This window comes from Natrix helvetica (assembly GCF_964273705.1).
Source record: "Natrix helvetica genome assembly, chromosome: Z".
In the NCBI taxonomy this organism is placed as follows: domain Eukaryota; kingdom Metazoa; phylum Chordata; class Lepidosauria; order Squamata; family Natricidae; genus Natrix; species Natrix helvetica.
The window spans coordinates 111371574-111388268 of record NC_138554.1 but is presented as its reverse complement, the minus strand read 5'-3'; the positions used below and the strand labels follow the sequence as shown (position 1 = coordinate 111388268).

Genomic DNA, 16695 nt, shown 5'->3' with positions numbered 1-16695 from the left:
ATAGGAACCTGGGGAGGACGAAAACAGCCTTCCCCGCCACCCTGGAAGCCCTCCGGAGACTTCAGGGACCTTCAGGAGGCTTCCCTGAAGCCTCCAAGGGCTTAAACTGACCCTATGAGCAAACCGGAAGTCCGTTCCCGATTTTCTGGTTTGTCCATAGGGCTGGTTTTTTGTGCTCCAGATGCTTCAGGGAAGTTCCCCGGGGTGGGGGAGGCTCTTTTCACCCTCCCCAGGCTCCTATAAAGCTTCTGGAGCCTGGGGAGGGTGAAAAATATCTTTTAAAAAGGCTGAACTCAGCTGGCCAGCGTGCGCATGCTCGCCGGCCAGGTGACAGGGCAATGCCTCACATGCCCTGACAAATGGTTCCACAGGTAGCATGCATGCCATAGGTTCGCCATCCCGGCAATATGTGAACACATATGTACAATCTTGAATACTCATTCTCTTGAATGGTGCTCTGAGCTTCTGGATCAATTCTACTTTGGGCTAACGAGATGTAGACACCACTGCCATCTCAAAACAAATGAATAACAGAGGGATCTGTATATGGTTGTCTGAATTTTCAATCTTTAACACTGAATTAAGATAAGCCAAGAAAGTGAAGCAGTGAAACAAGACAATAGATTCAGAACCAGAGGATCAAATAAGGAGACTTCAGTAATCAAGAACCACATTTCTCAAGCAAGGCTCAGCTGGAACAGGAAGCTTGTTCTATAACTATTTTCTGGAAAGAAAACCCAATGGCCAACTTGGCGGGTGGAATCAATCCTGGATTATAACTGAGAGAGCAATAATGTACAGCCTGGTTGTGTGGCACAGATTTCAGGAACTCCTGACATTTGGGAGATAATTCTAAATTGCTCAGAGATCTGCCAGGCTGCAATATTTTGATTGACTTTAATGATTTATGGATTGTATCCTCCTATAGTACCGCAATCTGAGACAGACTTCCCTAAGAATAAGCTCCAGTGAACACTGTGGGACTCATGCATCGAATTGCTCCTTCTGTTGCCAAACCCCCTTCTTTTCCCAGCTAATGACCCAGTAAGCCTGCCAAGTCCATGGCTGAAGTCTATTCATTTATCTATTTTTGTCTATTTTAGTTTCCAGTTCCATCTCATCTTAGCTAATTTTCTCCTAGCTTATTGCTTGGCATGCTTTAGTGCCGTCTTTTATGGTTTTTGTGAAGTCTGCAATTATAAATCTTAATTTATTTCAGTTTGAAAACTGCCAGATGCAATCATCCAGAGAGCTTTTGCACTGTTAGGATTTGGAAGAAGGATATGTTGCAGAAACTGTTCTTATGCCTAGAAATGGTAGGTGGGAACACCTGTGAAGGGCTCTCTTGTACCGAGCCCCATGGTAGAATTTATTTCCTACAACTTCATTTGTAGGAAATAAATTCATTCATCAATGTGTCTGAAAAAAGAAGAAAAATGCATATTTTATTTGGATGGCCAACCTGAATCCTCTACTTCTTAAGATACAGATAGTCTTCATTTTTAAAAATATAACTGTTCAAAATTACAACACTGAAAAAAATGACAACTGGTCTTTGCTTACAACCATTGTGGCATTCGCATGATAAAAAATTGGGTGCTTGGCAATCAGCATGTATTTACAATGGTTGCAGCAAACAAATAATTCCCTCAACACTGTCAAACTGTTTACTAAATCTGCATTACTATTAATTTTCTCATCGTTCCTATCACCCATCTCCTCCCACTTATGACTGTATGACTGTAACTTTGTTGCTTGTATCCTTACGATTTAATTGATTATTTCCTAGTATGATTTGATTGTTTGTTTGTACCCTATGACTATCATTAAGTGTTGTACCTTATGATTCGTGATGAATGTATCTTGTCTTTTTATGTACACTGAGAGCATATGCACCAAAGACAAATTCCTTGTGTCCAATCCAGGGGTGGGTTCCTGCCAGTTCTAACCTCTTCTATAGAAGAGGCTCCACAAATCTACAGCGCCGTTTCAAACCGGTTCAAGCTCCCTCCCCCCGCCCGTCCGCACATCATCAAGATGAAGAGCGAGAGGAAGAATTCTGGGAGTTGAAGTCCACAAGTCTTAAAGCTGTCAAGTTTGAACATCCCTGGGGTTTTTTTTTCTAAAGGCTTAGGGGTGCAAGGGTCTTGTAACCTGACAGCTTTAAGACTTGCACACTTCAATGCCAGAATTCCTGAGCCAACATGACTGGAGGAGGAATTCTGGGAGTTGAAGTCCACAAGTCTTAAAGCTGTCAAGTTTGAATGCCCCTGGGTTTTTTTTCCTAAAGGGTTAGGGGTGCAAGGATCTTGTAAATTGACTTGCTTGCTTCAAATACCAGAGTTTCTGAGCCAACATTTTGGTTGCTAAGCAAGAGCGTTGTTAAGTGAGTTTCACCACATTTTACAAGTTGGCCATGCCTACCCAGTCACATGGCTGGCAAGCCACTCCCACCCGGTCACATGGCTGGCAAGCCACTCCCACAAAGCAGACCACACCTACAGAAGAGGTTCTAAAAAAATTTGAAACCCACCACTGGTCCAATCCCACTTGGCCAATAAAGAATTCTGTTCTGTTCTGTTCTATCCTACCCGCAGGTCATGTGATTGCCATTCACAGCCTTCCCAGCCCGGTTCCCACAAAGTCAATGGGGGAAGCCAGATTTGTTTAACAACCATTTGATTACTTAACAACCACAGTGATTCACTTAACAACCAAAAATGGTCATAAAATCAGGCGTAACTCACTTAACTGCCTTGCTTAGCACTAGAAACTTTTGGCCCAACTGTGATTATAATTGACAACTACCAGTACTGAAAGGAACAGACATTCCTCTGAATGCCTACTACTATCTTTTCATGACATCTTATATCAGTGGCAGTCTCTCTCCCCCTCACTCCTAATCAATGATCCCTAAGCAGAACCAGAACCAGGAAACATTGAAATAAGTTTTGGGATAAATGTCTATGGAGATTCTCAGTCATCCAGGTCATGGTTGTCCCAAAGGAGGTTTTTAAAAAAGGTAACTGGACTTTCTGGCCCAGAAAGTCCAGATGATCCTGAAAAAGCACCTTTGTGACAAGTTTTGGGATGTTTTAAATGAGGAACTGGAATGTCTTGAATAAAACATGTTCTCACATATTGCATTATAGTATGGTACGCTGGTTTAACAGCTGCGGACAGGAAGGCACTACAGAGAGTGATCAATTCGGCACAAGAAATCATTGGTTGCCCTCTGACACCACTGGATGACATCACTAGATCTCGCTGCTTTAGCAGAGTAAGAAGATACTCAGAGATGATTCACACCCTGGTCAGTGTCTCTTCACACTTCTACCATCAGGCAGAAGACATCAAAGTATAGCCAGCCGAACAAATAGGCTTAAAAATAGTTTATATCCTTGGGCTGTCAGACTCTTAACCACAATCATTCCATGCACACACGGAAACGTTTGACTAGTTTTTTCTTTTTCTTTTTTTCTCCCTAATTACTTGCATTGGGATTATGCCTTATACTATTTATGTTGTTTGTATTGTCATGGATTGCACCAGTGAGGCTAAAACCAATTTCGTTGTATTTATTTTGTACAATGACAATAAATGCTATACTATAAAAGAGATCAGTCCATTTGATCAATTCAACTGTTAAACCATACTTTTGATGGGTTCTGACTTTAGACTCCAAACAATAAAGGCATTTGGTAGGAGGCTCAATTCAAGATGGTAGCTGCAACTACATGGAGCAGAGATTCAATCATGCTATCTTGACTTTTTGATGCTTCCTCTCAAGTCTTGAACAATTGCTCATGTTGTTGTTAAACAATGTGTTTCTCGAGACAATGTACAGCCATTGGTTTAAGTTAAGCCCTCTGTTAATTATGAGTTCTAACCTCTTTGAGAAAAAAGTCTGCTTGTGCTGGGGAAGGGATAAAGAAAAAGAGAAATAAGAGTAAGCAGTCAGTGCATTACGGTAGAGACTAATTTTAGTCTGTGAAAAGCACAGTTTTCGTCTGATTACCTTTTATTTAACAGATGCTTAAGTGTCCAGGCAAGTTCTTCATCCCATTTGCTCAGTTTGTATGGTATTTAGAGCCACACCTCCATTTTACAACCAATGATCCTGCTTTGCGTTGTAATTTGATAAAAATGACTCTACTACTGTATGCATCTTGCAAGTGAGCTTGCAAATATTTTGACCGGTCTCTCTGCCTTTATTCTTCATTGCAACTTCATTAAACTGCAAACAAGGCTGTTATCTTCATGTGGCAGATACTTTTGCATAGTCTTTTGTTATTTTCCTGAAGAAGCTCTATCCAAAAAATGTCCAATTTTTCTTTCCCATCTCAACTGACCAGGTATTTTATTTTTTATATACACATATGCACAGCCTAATAATAATTAGCTAGTTAGCTGTACAATTATCAGCTTTCTTAGACCAAATCCTTTTGGGACTCATGCTATATATAGAACTAAATTTTCATACTCTAGTATTGATTTATGATTAGCACGACTGTGTTTTAAGTTAAATTCTTCCCCCCGACTCCTCACGGGTAACAAAGTCGCCTCCGGGACTTTGCCTTGTTGAGGACCAACGCTACGGTGAGCTAAAGGCAAGACAAAAATTCAAACTCATCACCTGTTGAGGGCCTCTGCGAGAGAGCGAGCGAGCGAGCGAGACTGGGGGGCTATTTCAGCCACAGCGGAGGGAGCCAACAGCCGCCTTTGAAAGCGCCGCTGCCCATTGGCTTGCTGAGGCGAACCTCGACTAAGATATCTGGGCGGGGGGCTTATTGGAATGTAATTACCTTTCGAAAAGAACTTTCTGCTGCCCGGGGAAGGGGCCGTCGGGTAGTTTTTTGAGCTGAAAGTTTTTAAGCTTTCTGAATCGAAAGCTTGGGGCAAGAGCTTGAGTGTAGGCAGCGGTAATGGAGGAAGCTGAGAACCCGAAATCGGAGCCGCTCTTGGTCTGTCCGACAAGCAGCAATCCGAGGAAGGGTAAGTAACTAAACCGCCTGAAGCTTGTCTCTCGGTGGCTGCTTTTTTTAATCTTCGTAAGAGTATCTGGAGCAGATGCTTAATTTATCTGCGGTTGTCTGTGCCTTTTGTCTTGGGGAAGAATCTACCTTTCTGGAAGGCAAAATAATATCCTGTTTTGGAAATCCCAAAGTAATCCGAAGCGGCGGGGGGCGGGGGGGGAGGTGTCCGCCTCCCATCAGAGGGTTCTATTAATTTTTAATTGGAAATCGAAATCCTGTCCTTTACTGTCCGGGAAGGTGGCCGATTGGTGTTCGTATTCTTGCGTCCAGTGAAATCGCTCAAAATTTAGCTTACACCGCATGGAACGCGCGTTTCTCTTGGACTGTAGCCATAAGTTGTGAACGCGGCTTTCACGTCGTGAGGTCAGACACGGTGCGTTCGCTTGGTCTCCAGTGTTTTACGCTTTAGCATCAAATGTTTCTATAGCAGAACACGTGACTAACCTAAATGCACTACTTTATGGGAGTTTCTAAGGTATGTTTCTTCTACGTAGATTATTTTGGGAAATTAGAATACAGGTTCAGTTACTGTATTTGAGATTTTTCCAGGTCCCTGCAGATTTTATTATCTCCCCTTGGGGAGATTTCACTGAAGATGAAACACTTTTATGTCTTGACTGAATAAATAAATAAATAAATTAAGGTGTTAGCAATGATCCCCAGTGTATTTTGGGGGGGGGGTGTTACATATTTTTCATTTATTGAAACTCTATTCTGTTCTGTTGCCTGTTAATTTTCTATTTTTCTTTTGCTGCCCTCTCTGCTTTATTATGTTTATATAGTTTTCCTTTAACATTTTTCTTTACTCATATGTGTATATTTATATTCTCAAGGATAAAGGTGGCGTAAAATGTTTTAATAAAATTACTTCTTGCTAATTTAGTTTCTTTGAACTGGTACACTGATGACACATGTAAACACATCTGTATAGGCTCACACAAGTAGGTATATGCATGGTTGCATATAGCCACATGTATATCTTGGAAGGTCTGGATGTATTAAAATGACTTGGAATTCTTAATCTGGCAATTCAAGTTTTATAGTAGGAATCATTTACATGATTCATTTATATCATTTTTAATACATCATATGAATGCAGCACAATTCTCCGTGTTGGTAGGTTGCCCTTTTCAGTTAAGAATTGTATTTACTCTTAGGAAATCCAGCCAGAGGTCATAGGGGAGTAGTGGGTGGGGCCTGGGACAGAAATGGGTAGAGTAATCCTTTCTTCTCCCATCTTATAGCTGTCCCCTTTCTTTTTGCCACCTCTGTCTATCTGTCTTGTTGCCCCTCTTTCCCCCCCCCCCCTAACCAATGGACAGTCAATGAGAGGAGAGATCTCCAGGAATTTGAGTTGATCACTGCCAGGGCTCTTTGGAAATTAACTGAAGGTAGCATAAAAGTCCAAATACTACAGGGTATCCACCCCTGTTATATGTAAACTATGAATAAATGTTTCCAAAACTCTGCTGGATGATATAGGAACACTGGGTGGAAACTTACTGCCATTTCACTACCATATTTAGGAGCAAGATTTTCAACTTGATTAAAAATGGACCAAGAGAAAAATTACTAGTTTATGAGATAAGATATATCGACCTTCAAAGTAAATAATGATGATATATCTACTTGCCTTACTATGGATATATAGTAAACAAACTTCTGCTTAAATCTATTAAGTCTGCAAGGAGCTAAATTTGATATTTTAGAATATGACCATCTTTTCAGATATAGCTCAAAGAATTCCCAAGGTAACAACAAGTAGCATTTCGAGGTATAAAGCTATTGGAATATGCAATAGATTTGAATATAACTGTGTTGAAAAATAATCTCAAAACAATCAGATTTTTTTTATCCCTAAAATAGAAGAGAATTGAATCTTCAAGACCATCATAGGGGCATAAATAATGCCTATACATTTGCATAATCATATCAATGTCATATTTTCTTGGTCTACTGCTTTGTAAAATTGCAAGGCTGAATAATTTTGGGAAGTATTTGATCTAATTGATGCATACATGCCCAGAAACTGAAAATGAATGAGACTTCCTATATTTGTGCAGGTCATTGATAGTGGCAGACAAAGTGACTCCAGCAGAATTAGGAGTTGACTCAGAGTTTTTCATTATTCACTTTTAGAAAAAAAGCATGTCTGTTTTCTCAAGCATTTTCTTCTAGGTCATAAAGCAGCAAATAGAAGCTGGAAGAAGCTATGTCTAAGCACATAGTTCCATTGTCCCCTGGGAGGTACAGTTTGACTATATCTGCCTTGTATGTTCTTCACCAGCCATGATGGGGAACAATCTGGGAGCTCAGCTGCCCTTCTCTCTGCAAACAGCATTACCCAGAATCACAGGAATTAATCAGCTGTACCCACCTGCTCCGTCTGCCACAGCTGCATAATGCACAACGTGCACAATGTACCCCTACTGCATTGTCTGTAGTATAAGTCTAATCTCCTATATCAGTGATGGCAAACCTTTTTGTAAAGGCATGTCAAAATTATGTGCCCACAATGCAATGCGCCCACCCACCTGTGTATACGCACGTGACCCCCCCCCCATGCATGCACGCATGACCCACACTCACACTCTGGAGGCTTTCCTGAAGCCTGGGGAGGGTGAAAAACGGGCCCAACAGGCCAACTGGAAGTTCGGGAATGAACTTCTGGTTGGCCCATTGGGCCCGTTTTTCACCCTCCTCATGCTTTGGAGGCTTTCCTAAAGCCTGGGGAGGTGAAAATGGCCTCCCCTGGCCCCCAGGAAGGCTGAAAATCAGCTGGGCTGGCACGCACATGCGTGCCAGAGCTGACAGCTCACACGCCTTAAAATATGGCTACGCATGCCAACTGTAGTTGCTATTGATCTCCTTTAGACTTCTTGTATATCCTGATTTTATTTACACACACACACACACACACACAAAGAGAAAGGGAGGGAGGGGGAGAGAGTTGTAAAGCAAAGCAACAGCTATTAGCTTCATCTTAACTTAGAAGCATGTATCTGTACTCTACATTAGATACCAAAAGTAGTCCCAAAAAAATGAATTGATATATCCAGATTGGCAGCTGTTCCCATCTAGTAAGGAAGAACCTGGGTTTCCTCCAAACTCCAAATCAGTTTTCAAGTATTAATCCCTTCATTTTTCTTGAGACCCGCATTATAGCATTGTATGTATGTATGTATGTATGTACGTACGTACGTACGTACGTACATACATACATCATACATACATACATACATACATATACATATACATATACATATACATATACATATACATATACATATACATATACATATACATATACATATACATATACATATACATATACATATATATATATATATATATATATATATATATATATATATATATATATAAACATTTATATAGCAGTGAGGGAGAGGCAGGCATAGAACATTAAAAGTCCATAGGTAAAAATTCACAATTTAAACCACCCATCCCAATCCCAGGCAGCAGCAACAACACAATCAAACAAACCATTTGATTGGTTCTGAATGGCTACTGATAAAACCATGCCCTGCCTTCCTGATCTGATGGGCCATGTAGAAATAATTGGAGTTGGCAGTCCCTCAAAAAACTGCCTTGACATGTGAAATGATAAGACATAATTGTCATTGTGGAAGGTAAATACACACTACAAAATAGTGCATAGCATAGCTGATAAACTATGGGAGTTGTGTAGGCTGGGTAACAGTAAAGAAGTAGGTAATCCCAGCAGCTGCTGTTTATGGATGAATTTCCTGGGTTGTAGACAAAAACATTCCCAATCTTAAACAACAATTTAGGTGATAGTGCAGAAACTTCCTCGGGATGCTTCTGTTAATGTAAATATTTAATACTAAAATAGAGAAATCCAAAGTGTATGCAAATTACCATATATGGAGAACATGAAGATTAGCATTTCACAGAGGCTGCTGGCAATGGAGCTAATGATTTCTACAGCTGCAAATCATAGAGAAAAGTTTCATAAAAGAATTGCTGTGATAAAGTAGGTGAGAGACCAAGCTCTACTCAGTACATCATCAATTCAGATCTCTCCATTGCTACAAACTCAATAGATGGCCTTGGGCAAGCTCCTGGCTAAACTCAAACGCTACTAAGGCAGTTTTCCCAACCAGTTCTTTTTCTTGATGTAAGGGTTCATATCTCAGTGTTTCCTGGTTCAGCGTGGACTGAGCAATCTGGAAAATGGATTAGGAAGGTACCAAGTTTATGTGGTCCCAATAAGTTCAGTGGATTGAAAACCTGATGTTTATAACTGATGAATAGATGCGGAAATATATGTGGATGATTATTAATGAATTATCTGAAACTATATATGCATCTACATGCAAGAGAAACCCATGTATATATGTAGTATGTATGTATGTATGTATGTATGTATGTATGTATGTATGTATGTATGTATCAGTGGTGGGTTTCTACCGGATCGCACCGGATCGCGCGATCCGGTTGAAGAATGAACTCGGAAGTAATTTCCTGCCCCGCCCCCTTGGCGTTTTTTGCATCGGGGCTGACTCCCCGCCGCCACTGCTGTTCCTTGTCTTCTGGCCGCGGCCCCACGCCGTGGAAAACATAGGCGCAATTACAGCCCGGAGCAGGAGCAAAGCCCCTTTCCCAACTGGCCTTTCCTCGCTTGGAGGGCTTTGGAGGGAAGCTTCTGCAGAAGCCCGGGTGAGTGACAACAAGTTCCCACCGTTACGAAGTCTCGGAGGCTGTAATTTTCTGAGCTGCGCGCGCGCGTCTGTTTTCCACGGCGTGGAGCAGCGGCGAGATTCTGCGTGGCCGGCAATGACTCAGGATGCCATCCGGGAAGACGAGGAACGCGAGGGGGGACCATTGACGGCCTCCGCAATCATCGCTCGCCTCGCAGAGCCTCGCTGCTGCTCCACGCCGTGGAAAACAGGCGCGCGTGCACAGCTCAGAAAATTACAGCCTCCGAGGCTTCGTAACGGTGGGAACTTGTTGTCACTCACCCGGGCTTTTGCAGACGCTTCCCTCCGAAGCGTTCTGAGGGAGGAAGGGCCAGTTGGGAAAGGGGCTTTGCTCCTGCTCCGGGCTGTAATTGCGCCTATGTTTTCCACGGCGTGGAGCAGCGGCAAGGCTCTGCGCAGCCAGCGATGATTCCGGGGGCCATCCGGGAAGATGAGGAACATGAGGGGGGACCCTGCCCCCCACTGATGGCCTCCGGAATCATCGCTGGCCGCGCAGAGCCTTGCCGCTGCTCCACGCCGTGGAAAACATAGGCGCAATTACAGCCCGGAGCAGGAGCAAAGCCCCTTTCCCAACTGGCCCTTCCTCCCTCAGAACGCTTCGGAGGGAAGCGTCTGCAGAAGCCCGGGTGAGTGACAACAAGTTCCCACCGTTACAAAGTCTCGGAGGCTGTAATTTTCTGAGCTGTGCGCGCGCGCCTGTTTTCCACGGCGTGGAGCAGCGGCGAGATTCTGCGTGGCTGGCAATGACTCAGGATGCCATCCGGGAAGACGAGGAACGCGAGGGGGGACCGTTGACGGCCTCCGCAATCATCGCTCGCCTCGCAGAGCCTCGCTGCTGCTCCACGCCGTGGAAAACAGGCGCGCGCGCACAGCTCAGAAAATTACAGCCTCCGAGGCTCAGAACGCTTCGGAGGGAAGCTTCTGCATAAGCCCGGCCGAGTGACAACAAGTTCCCGCTGTTACGAAGTCTCGGAGGCTGTAATTTTCTGAGCTGTGCGCGCGCGCCTGTTTTCCACGGCGTGGAGCAGCGGCGAGATTCTGCGTGGCCGGCAATGACTCAGGATGCCATCCGGGAAGACGAGGAACGCGAGGGGGGACTGTTGATGGTCTCCGCAATCATCGCTCGCCTCGCAGAGCCTCGCTGCTGCTCCACGCCGTGGAAAACAGGCGCGCGCGCACAGCTCAGAAAATTACAGCCTTCGAGGCTTCGTAACGGTGGGAACTTGTTGTCACTCGGCCGGGCTTCTGCAGAAGCTTCCCTCCAAAGCCCTCCAAGCGAGGAAAGGCCAGTTGGAAAAGGGGCTTTGCTCCTGCTCCGGGCTGGAGGCTTCCCTCCGAAGTCTTGGGATGTTCTGAGGAGCCCCCCAAGGAAAAACGCCGCTGCCAGGTAGTTAAAAGTACCTCTCTGATTCTGTCAGACTCTGTCAGTCTCTCTCTGATTCCCTCTCTCACTCCCTCTCTCTGTTCCTCTCTCTCTCTGTCTGTCTGTCTCACTCACACACACACACACACTGTGGTCACCTTGTTGAGTGTTCCAATCACATTTGAAACACTCAACAACTGGCTTGCATTTATGGTATTTTGCAGCATTCTGCAGTCATAGGACCAAAATATATGGTTAAAAGCAGAATGCTGCAAAATACCATAAATGCAAGCCAGTTGTTGAGTGTTTCAAATGTGATTGGAACACTCAACAAGGTGACCACAGTGTGTGTGTGTGAGTGAGACAGACAGACAGACAGAGAGAGGAACAGAGAGAGGGAGTGAGGGAGGGAATCAGAGAGACTGACACACACACACACACACACTCAGAGACAGAGAGGGGGAGGGAGGGAGAGAAAGATAGAGAGACACACACAGAGTGAGTGATTAAGTGAATGAGTGAGAGACAGACACACCCACATACACAGAGTGACAGAGAGAGAGGAAGGGAGGGGAGAGAGACAGAGGGAGAGACAGAGACAGACACACACACACACACACACAGAGTGAGTGAGAGACAGACAGACACACACACACAGAGTGACAGAGATGGGGGAAGGAGGAGAGAGAGACAGAGATACAGAGAGAGAGACAGACAGATAGACACCCAGAGAAAATGACAGAGGGAGACAGAGAGGGAGAGAGAGACAAAGAGCCAGAGAGAGAGAGAAAAAGAAAAAGAAAAAAAGAAAGTGGGAGAGAGATGAAAGAAAGAAAGAAAAAGAACTTATGACCACAATTGAGCCCAAAATTTTGGTTGCTAAGCAAGAGCATCATTAAGTGAGTTTCACCACATTTTCCAAGTTAGCCATGCCCACCTGGTCACATGACTGCCAAGCCACTCCCACCAGGTCACATGGCCGGCAAGCCACTCCCACAAAGGAGGCCACACCCACAGAGTAGGTTCCAAAAAAATTTGAAACCCACCACTGGTATGTATGTATGTATGTATGTATGTATGTGTATACATTATTTGTTGGTGCCCTCCCCCCGCTTTTGTTTTTTCTCTATTTTTTTCTTTTTGTGTTCTGTTTAATTAAACAAATATTTTTTTTTAAAAAAAGGAATTTATCAGATTATGAAAAACTGTTATAAGGCAATTTTTTGTAGCACACATAAGCAAAAGGCTGGTGGAAAATTTTGTCCTGGTTTTATCTTTTTACGCTTTCTGTGGTTTATTTAACAGGAAATCGGTCCTTAAACAACGCAGGGTTCAGAATACAAGAACAAATCGTGGTTTTAAGTTCTAGGATTATAAATTGTTTCTAAACTAGATAGATGTGATTAGAAGTTGTAATAATAATAATAATAATAATAATAATAATAATAATAATAATAATAATAATAATAATAATAATAATAATAATTTTTATTTGATTAGCCGCAACCCTCTCCCGAAGGACTCGGGGCGGCGTACAATCAAAACAAATAAAAATACACATAAGACAAACATATATACAAAAAGAACAGAGACATATACATATGTGCATGGAGGATATATACTAAGCGAAGCACACAAAAACCATAGTTTTCACTTGGAAAGAGGAACTGAGAAGGACAAGCAGCCATGTATCAATCAGAATTCTGACTTAGTTTGACAGTGATGCGATACCTGAAATTTTAGGATATTGCTAGGAGCATATAATAGTTATGAGTTATGCCCCATTTTTCTCAGGAGCTCAAGTAAGTGTATCCCTTACTTTAATTTCCATTATTTAATCTCTGCAATGGTTAACGGGTGAGATAGATGAGGCTGAGAGAAAGTAACCTATTGAGTTTTAATAATTCAGGGTGAACTTAGGTTTCCCTAATCTTAGACCAAACCATCTTACTATTATGCTACATGGGTCCAGTTTGAATTTATATTGCTCAAAACAATCAAAATTGTTGTAAATACAAAGAAAACAAAGCATATAAAAGCAATACTTCCAAATGAGTATGCATATAACCAGCATTCCTTTAGCAGTAGAAGAGCTTTCTGCATGTAAACAGAACATATTTCCGGTAGTCGATTGGAACTATGTACAAAACTTCTTATAGGTATTAAGACTTTCAGAGGAGGCATTGAAATGATGCAATGTGGCTTCATCAGAATAGATTTGAAGCTTTGCACAGGCACATGAAAGCGAATCCCACAGAAATAAGTAAGGCTATCTTCTGAAAAAATAAATAAGTAAAAGATCACACTATTACACTTGGAATTGTGATTTTGGATAGTCTGCTTAAAGTTCATTCAAACTAATTGAAACATTGGACAACCAATGTCTTTAATTCTCTATATAGCAATAGCAATAGCACTTAGACTTATATACCGCTTCACAGTGGTTTCTAAGCTCTCTCTAAGTGGTTTACAGAGTCAGCATATTGCCCCCAACAATCTAGGTTAAATACTGTATTTGCTCTGAAATAGCAAAACTATTTAAGTTGAGAGAAGAGGTTTACTTTCAAGTAAACATAAAAGTTGAAATGCTACACAATATGTTAATTGAAAAAGGAAATTTAAAATCAGTAATAACAACAAATAAAGTTATAAACAAAATTGGGAAACTTTTTAAAAGGATTGTATTCTTTAATTTACTCTCCACTATTCATTTCTTCAACCTTCATTTTTCTTATAACTAAACCCAAGAGTTTAGTTACTCAATTATCTGGCAGATTTCCCTCCCTTCTTTTAATTGCTTCTGATTCTAGTAAGTAAAACAGACAAGTTTCTGCAGTGTTCTTGGTAGGTTTTTTTCAGAACTGGTCTGCCATTGCCTCCTTCCTAGGGTTGAGAGGAGGTGATTAACCCAGCTTCATCCAGTTGGATTTTGTCTAAGATATAATTGAAACTCACAACATTCCCATTTTCTAACCTAATGCCTTCACTACTTCACTACTCTGTTACCTGCAGATAAGTTGACTCTAATGTCCAGTCTACTGCAGTGTCCATTTCAGGATTGTCTATAATGCACAGGTCTCAAAGTTTAAATTTTCTTGCTTTCCTGTATCCCCCACTTATTTCTTTTCCTATCACATAGACTTGCTTTTATTTCATTTCTCAAAATAATGGTTTATTGAAAAAGTGACACTATATTTTCCAGTCGGCTGTCTCAGAGAGGCATAACATCCAAGCAAGATCCATGAAATTTAAAACCAAGGCTGTAGTCTGAAAATTAGGAGTGGGAAGAACTGGGTGCACAAAAAGGAAAAGTGCTTTTCTCATTATTTCACAGAAGTTTCAGAACACATTGAAAACACGTTGAAGAAAGATTAAAGATTTCAATTCCACTTTTTTGGGGAAAATATAAGTCAAGATGGTAAGGAAAACTAATAATAGCCCCATTACTTAAAAAAAATAGTGCAGTGTTATGATGGGAAAAATCCTTTTTTTCAAAAAAAAATGTTCTGATTTTAAAGCTTAAAGAAGAAAGTTATTTTTCATCCACTATCTTACTTTAGAGGGTAGCATTTCCTCAATGAACCATATTCTGTGTGGTCTTATGTATTATTTTATATCACTAATGGCAGCTATCTTTTTAGTGTTACTTTTCCAAAATAATACATTTTGTTTGTTCTTGAATTGAAGCAACTTCGTCTGAAATATTTTTAAAAACTGGATAATATAATTCCATTCATCTACATGGTGTTTAAGATTTTGCATTAACAATTTCTTTCTTTCTTTGTTTTTTATTCACAGATCTGGGAAAAAGAAATGTGCATGGAGCTTCATTAGATGATACAGATTGTCTGTGGCCTAAAGAATTCATTACTTCTGCAAATAGGCAATCTACCCATTCTAAGGTGGGTCGCCATATTCCTCGAAGACATACTGTAGGTGGCCCTCGGAGTTCCCAAGAAATTTTGGGAATGCAACCTTCTGATATGGACAAAAAAAGAGAAGCGTTTCTGGAGCATCTGAAACAGAAATATCCCCATCATGCATCTGCAATCATGGGTCACCAAGAAAGACTGAGAGATCAGGTATGAAATGATATAGTTTAGGTCTAAAATAGTGTGCAGCTTTATCTCAAGATACATTTTCACTCTATGGCCCTGAATTGTATAAAGTAAAGGTGGAATATAGATCTAATAATAACCAATAAAATAAAATAAAAATCATTTCTAAGGATTCTGGGAATTGTAATTCCAGCTGTTTAGTGGACATTCAAATTAGTCTTGTAGGATTACCTGTCAGGAAGCTAGATTACATCTGTTTATAATTAAGCCTGGTGACACTAGTAACTGTGCAGTACGCTAACATGCAGTTATCTTTTTAAAATGATAGATTTTTTAAAAAATTTGTGGGCATTTTCTGTCCGCTTTGATGAAGATACATTCATTGAACTGATGCCTTTGTGCTTATGGAAATTTGTGCTTAGAAATTCACTATGCATGCATGTAAAAAAAAAGGCATATTCCCAGAGCAGAACCGAGAAGAATTGTTAATAGTTAATTGCACAATCAATTATCATTTGTAGCTGTGTTTTTATATGAGCTGATTTTACTTGGTGAGCTCAACAGTTATTCTTGATGACTGGAATTTATATGATTATAACTGGATTTGGACCCAAGGCTCTTAAGCAGCTCAAATTTAAACATGTGATAGTTTCAGATCATGCAAAGGATTGCTAAAGTGCTAATTGTTGTTGAGTTCTGCTCTTTCTATTATTCAACCTTTCAGAAAAATGCAAAGCTAAGGGATATTTCCATAGCTGATCCCACAAATGCTTTGGCATCTAGAATGTGTCACTTACGAACAATGTTACTAAAAATAAATAGTGGAATAGCCAAGTAGAAAAGCATTCATATTGAATTGAAGATTCACTTCCTAATGAATGCAGTTTAAAATATATTGTATCATTTGTAGAAATATATGTATCATTTGTTTGGTAAAAAATATGATGACATTGGTAAAATGAAATGTACACTGAGAAATTTAAGTTTTAGGATCTAATTTACTCAAATTTCTGATACTGCTACAGATGTGATGATGGGAAAAGAGCTTGGAGAAATTCAGCAAGAATATCAGGAGGGCTTCACAGATTGATTTTTATAATCTATTAGCCACTTTTGAGTGTCATAATATTAATACATCTATCTAGAGCATTTTGCTGCTTGATTACCCTCTGATTTTCTTCTTCCCCTTACTTTCTTCTCCATTGCCCAAGATGGATAATGACATAATGCCATCTGGATTTTCTGGAAAAAATGATCAAGAGTTCACAAACTAAAAATAGGTTACATCAAATGTATACAAATAGATTGGTGCAGCTGGCTGCCTAGCTAAAGGAAGGAAGCCAGTAGTAAGCTCCTCCCAAGTTATTTGCTGAAATAATGCCACAATTGAGGAAGAAGCACTCAATGCAAGCCCTGGACAATTGTCTGACTTACTTATTCCTGCCACCTCTAGTGGAAAATAGAAATATACATGCTGCTTGATGTATCTCCATGAG

General features: G+C 41.0%; 1 protein-coding gene across 6 annotated transcripts in view; it reads left to right on the top strand.

The window, feature by feature from the left end:
- Positions 1 to 4216: 4216 nt before the first annotated feature.
- Positions 4217 to 16695, top strand: part of KIAA1217 — a 255677-nt gene continuing 243198 nt past the window's right edge. For 4 of the 6 annotated variants that reach the window (XM_081969854.1, XM_081969855.1, XM_081969853.1 and 1 more), the window contains exons 1-2: positions 4856 to 4995; positions 14940 to 15223. In XM_081969854.1, coding sequence (XP_081825980.1) covers positions 4926 to 4995; positions 14940 to 15223 — 354 coding nt within the window. In that variant the 5' untranslated portion in view covers positions 4856 to 4925. Of the gene's footprint in view, positions 4356 to 4854; positions 4996 to 14939; positions 15224 to 16695 lie in introns of those variants that run through there. The other 2 variants (XM_081969856.1, XM_081969850.1) reach the window with 2 other exon arrangements.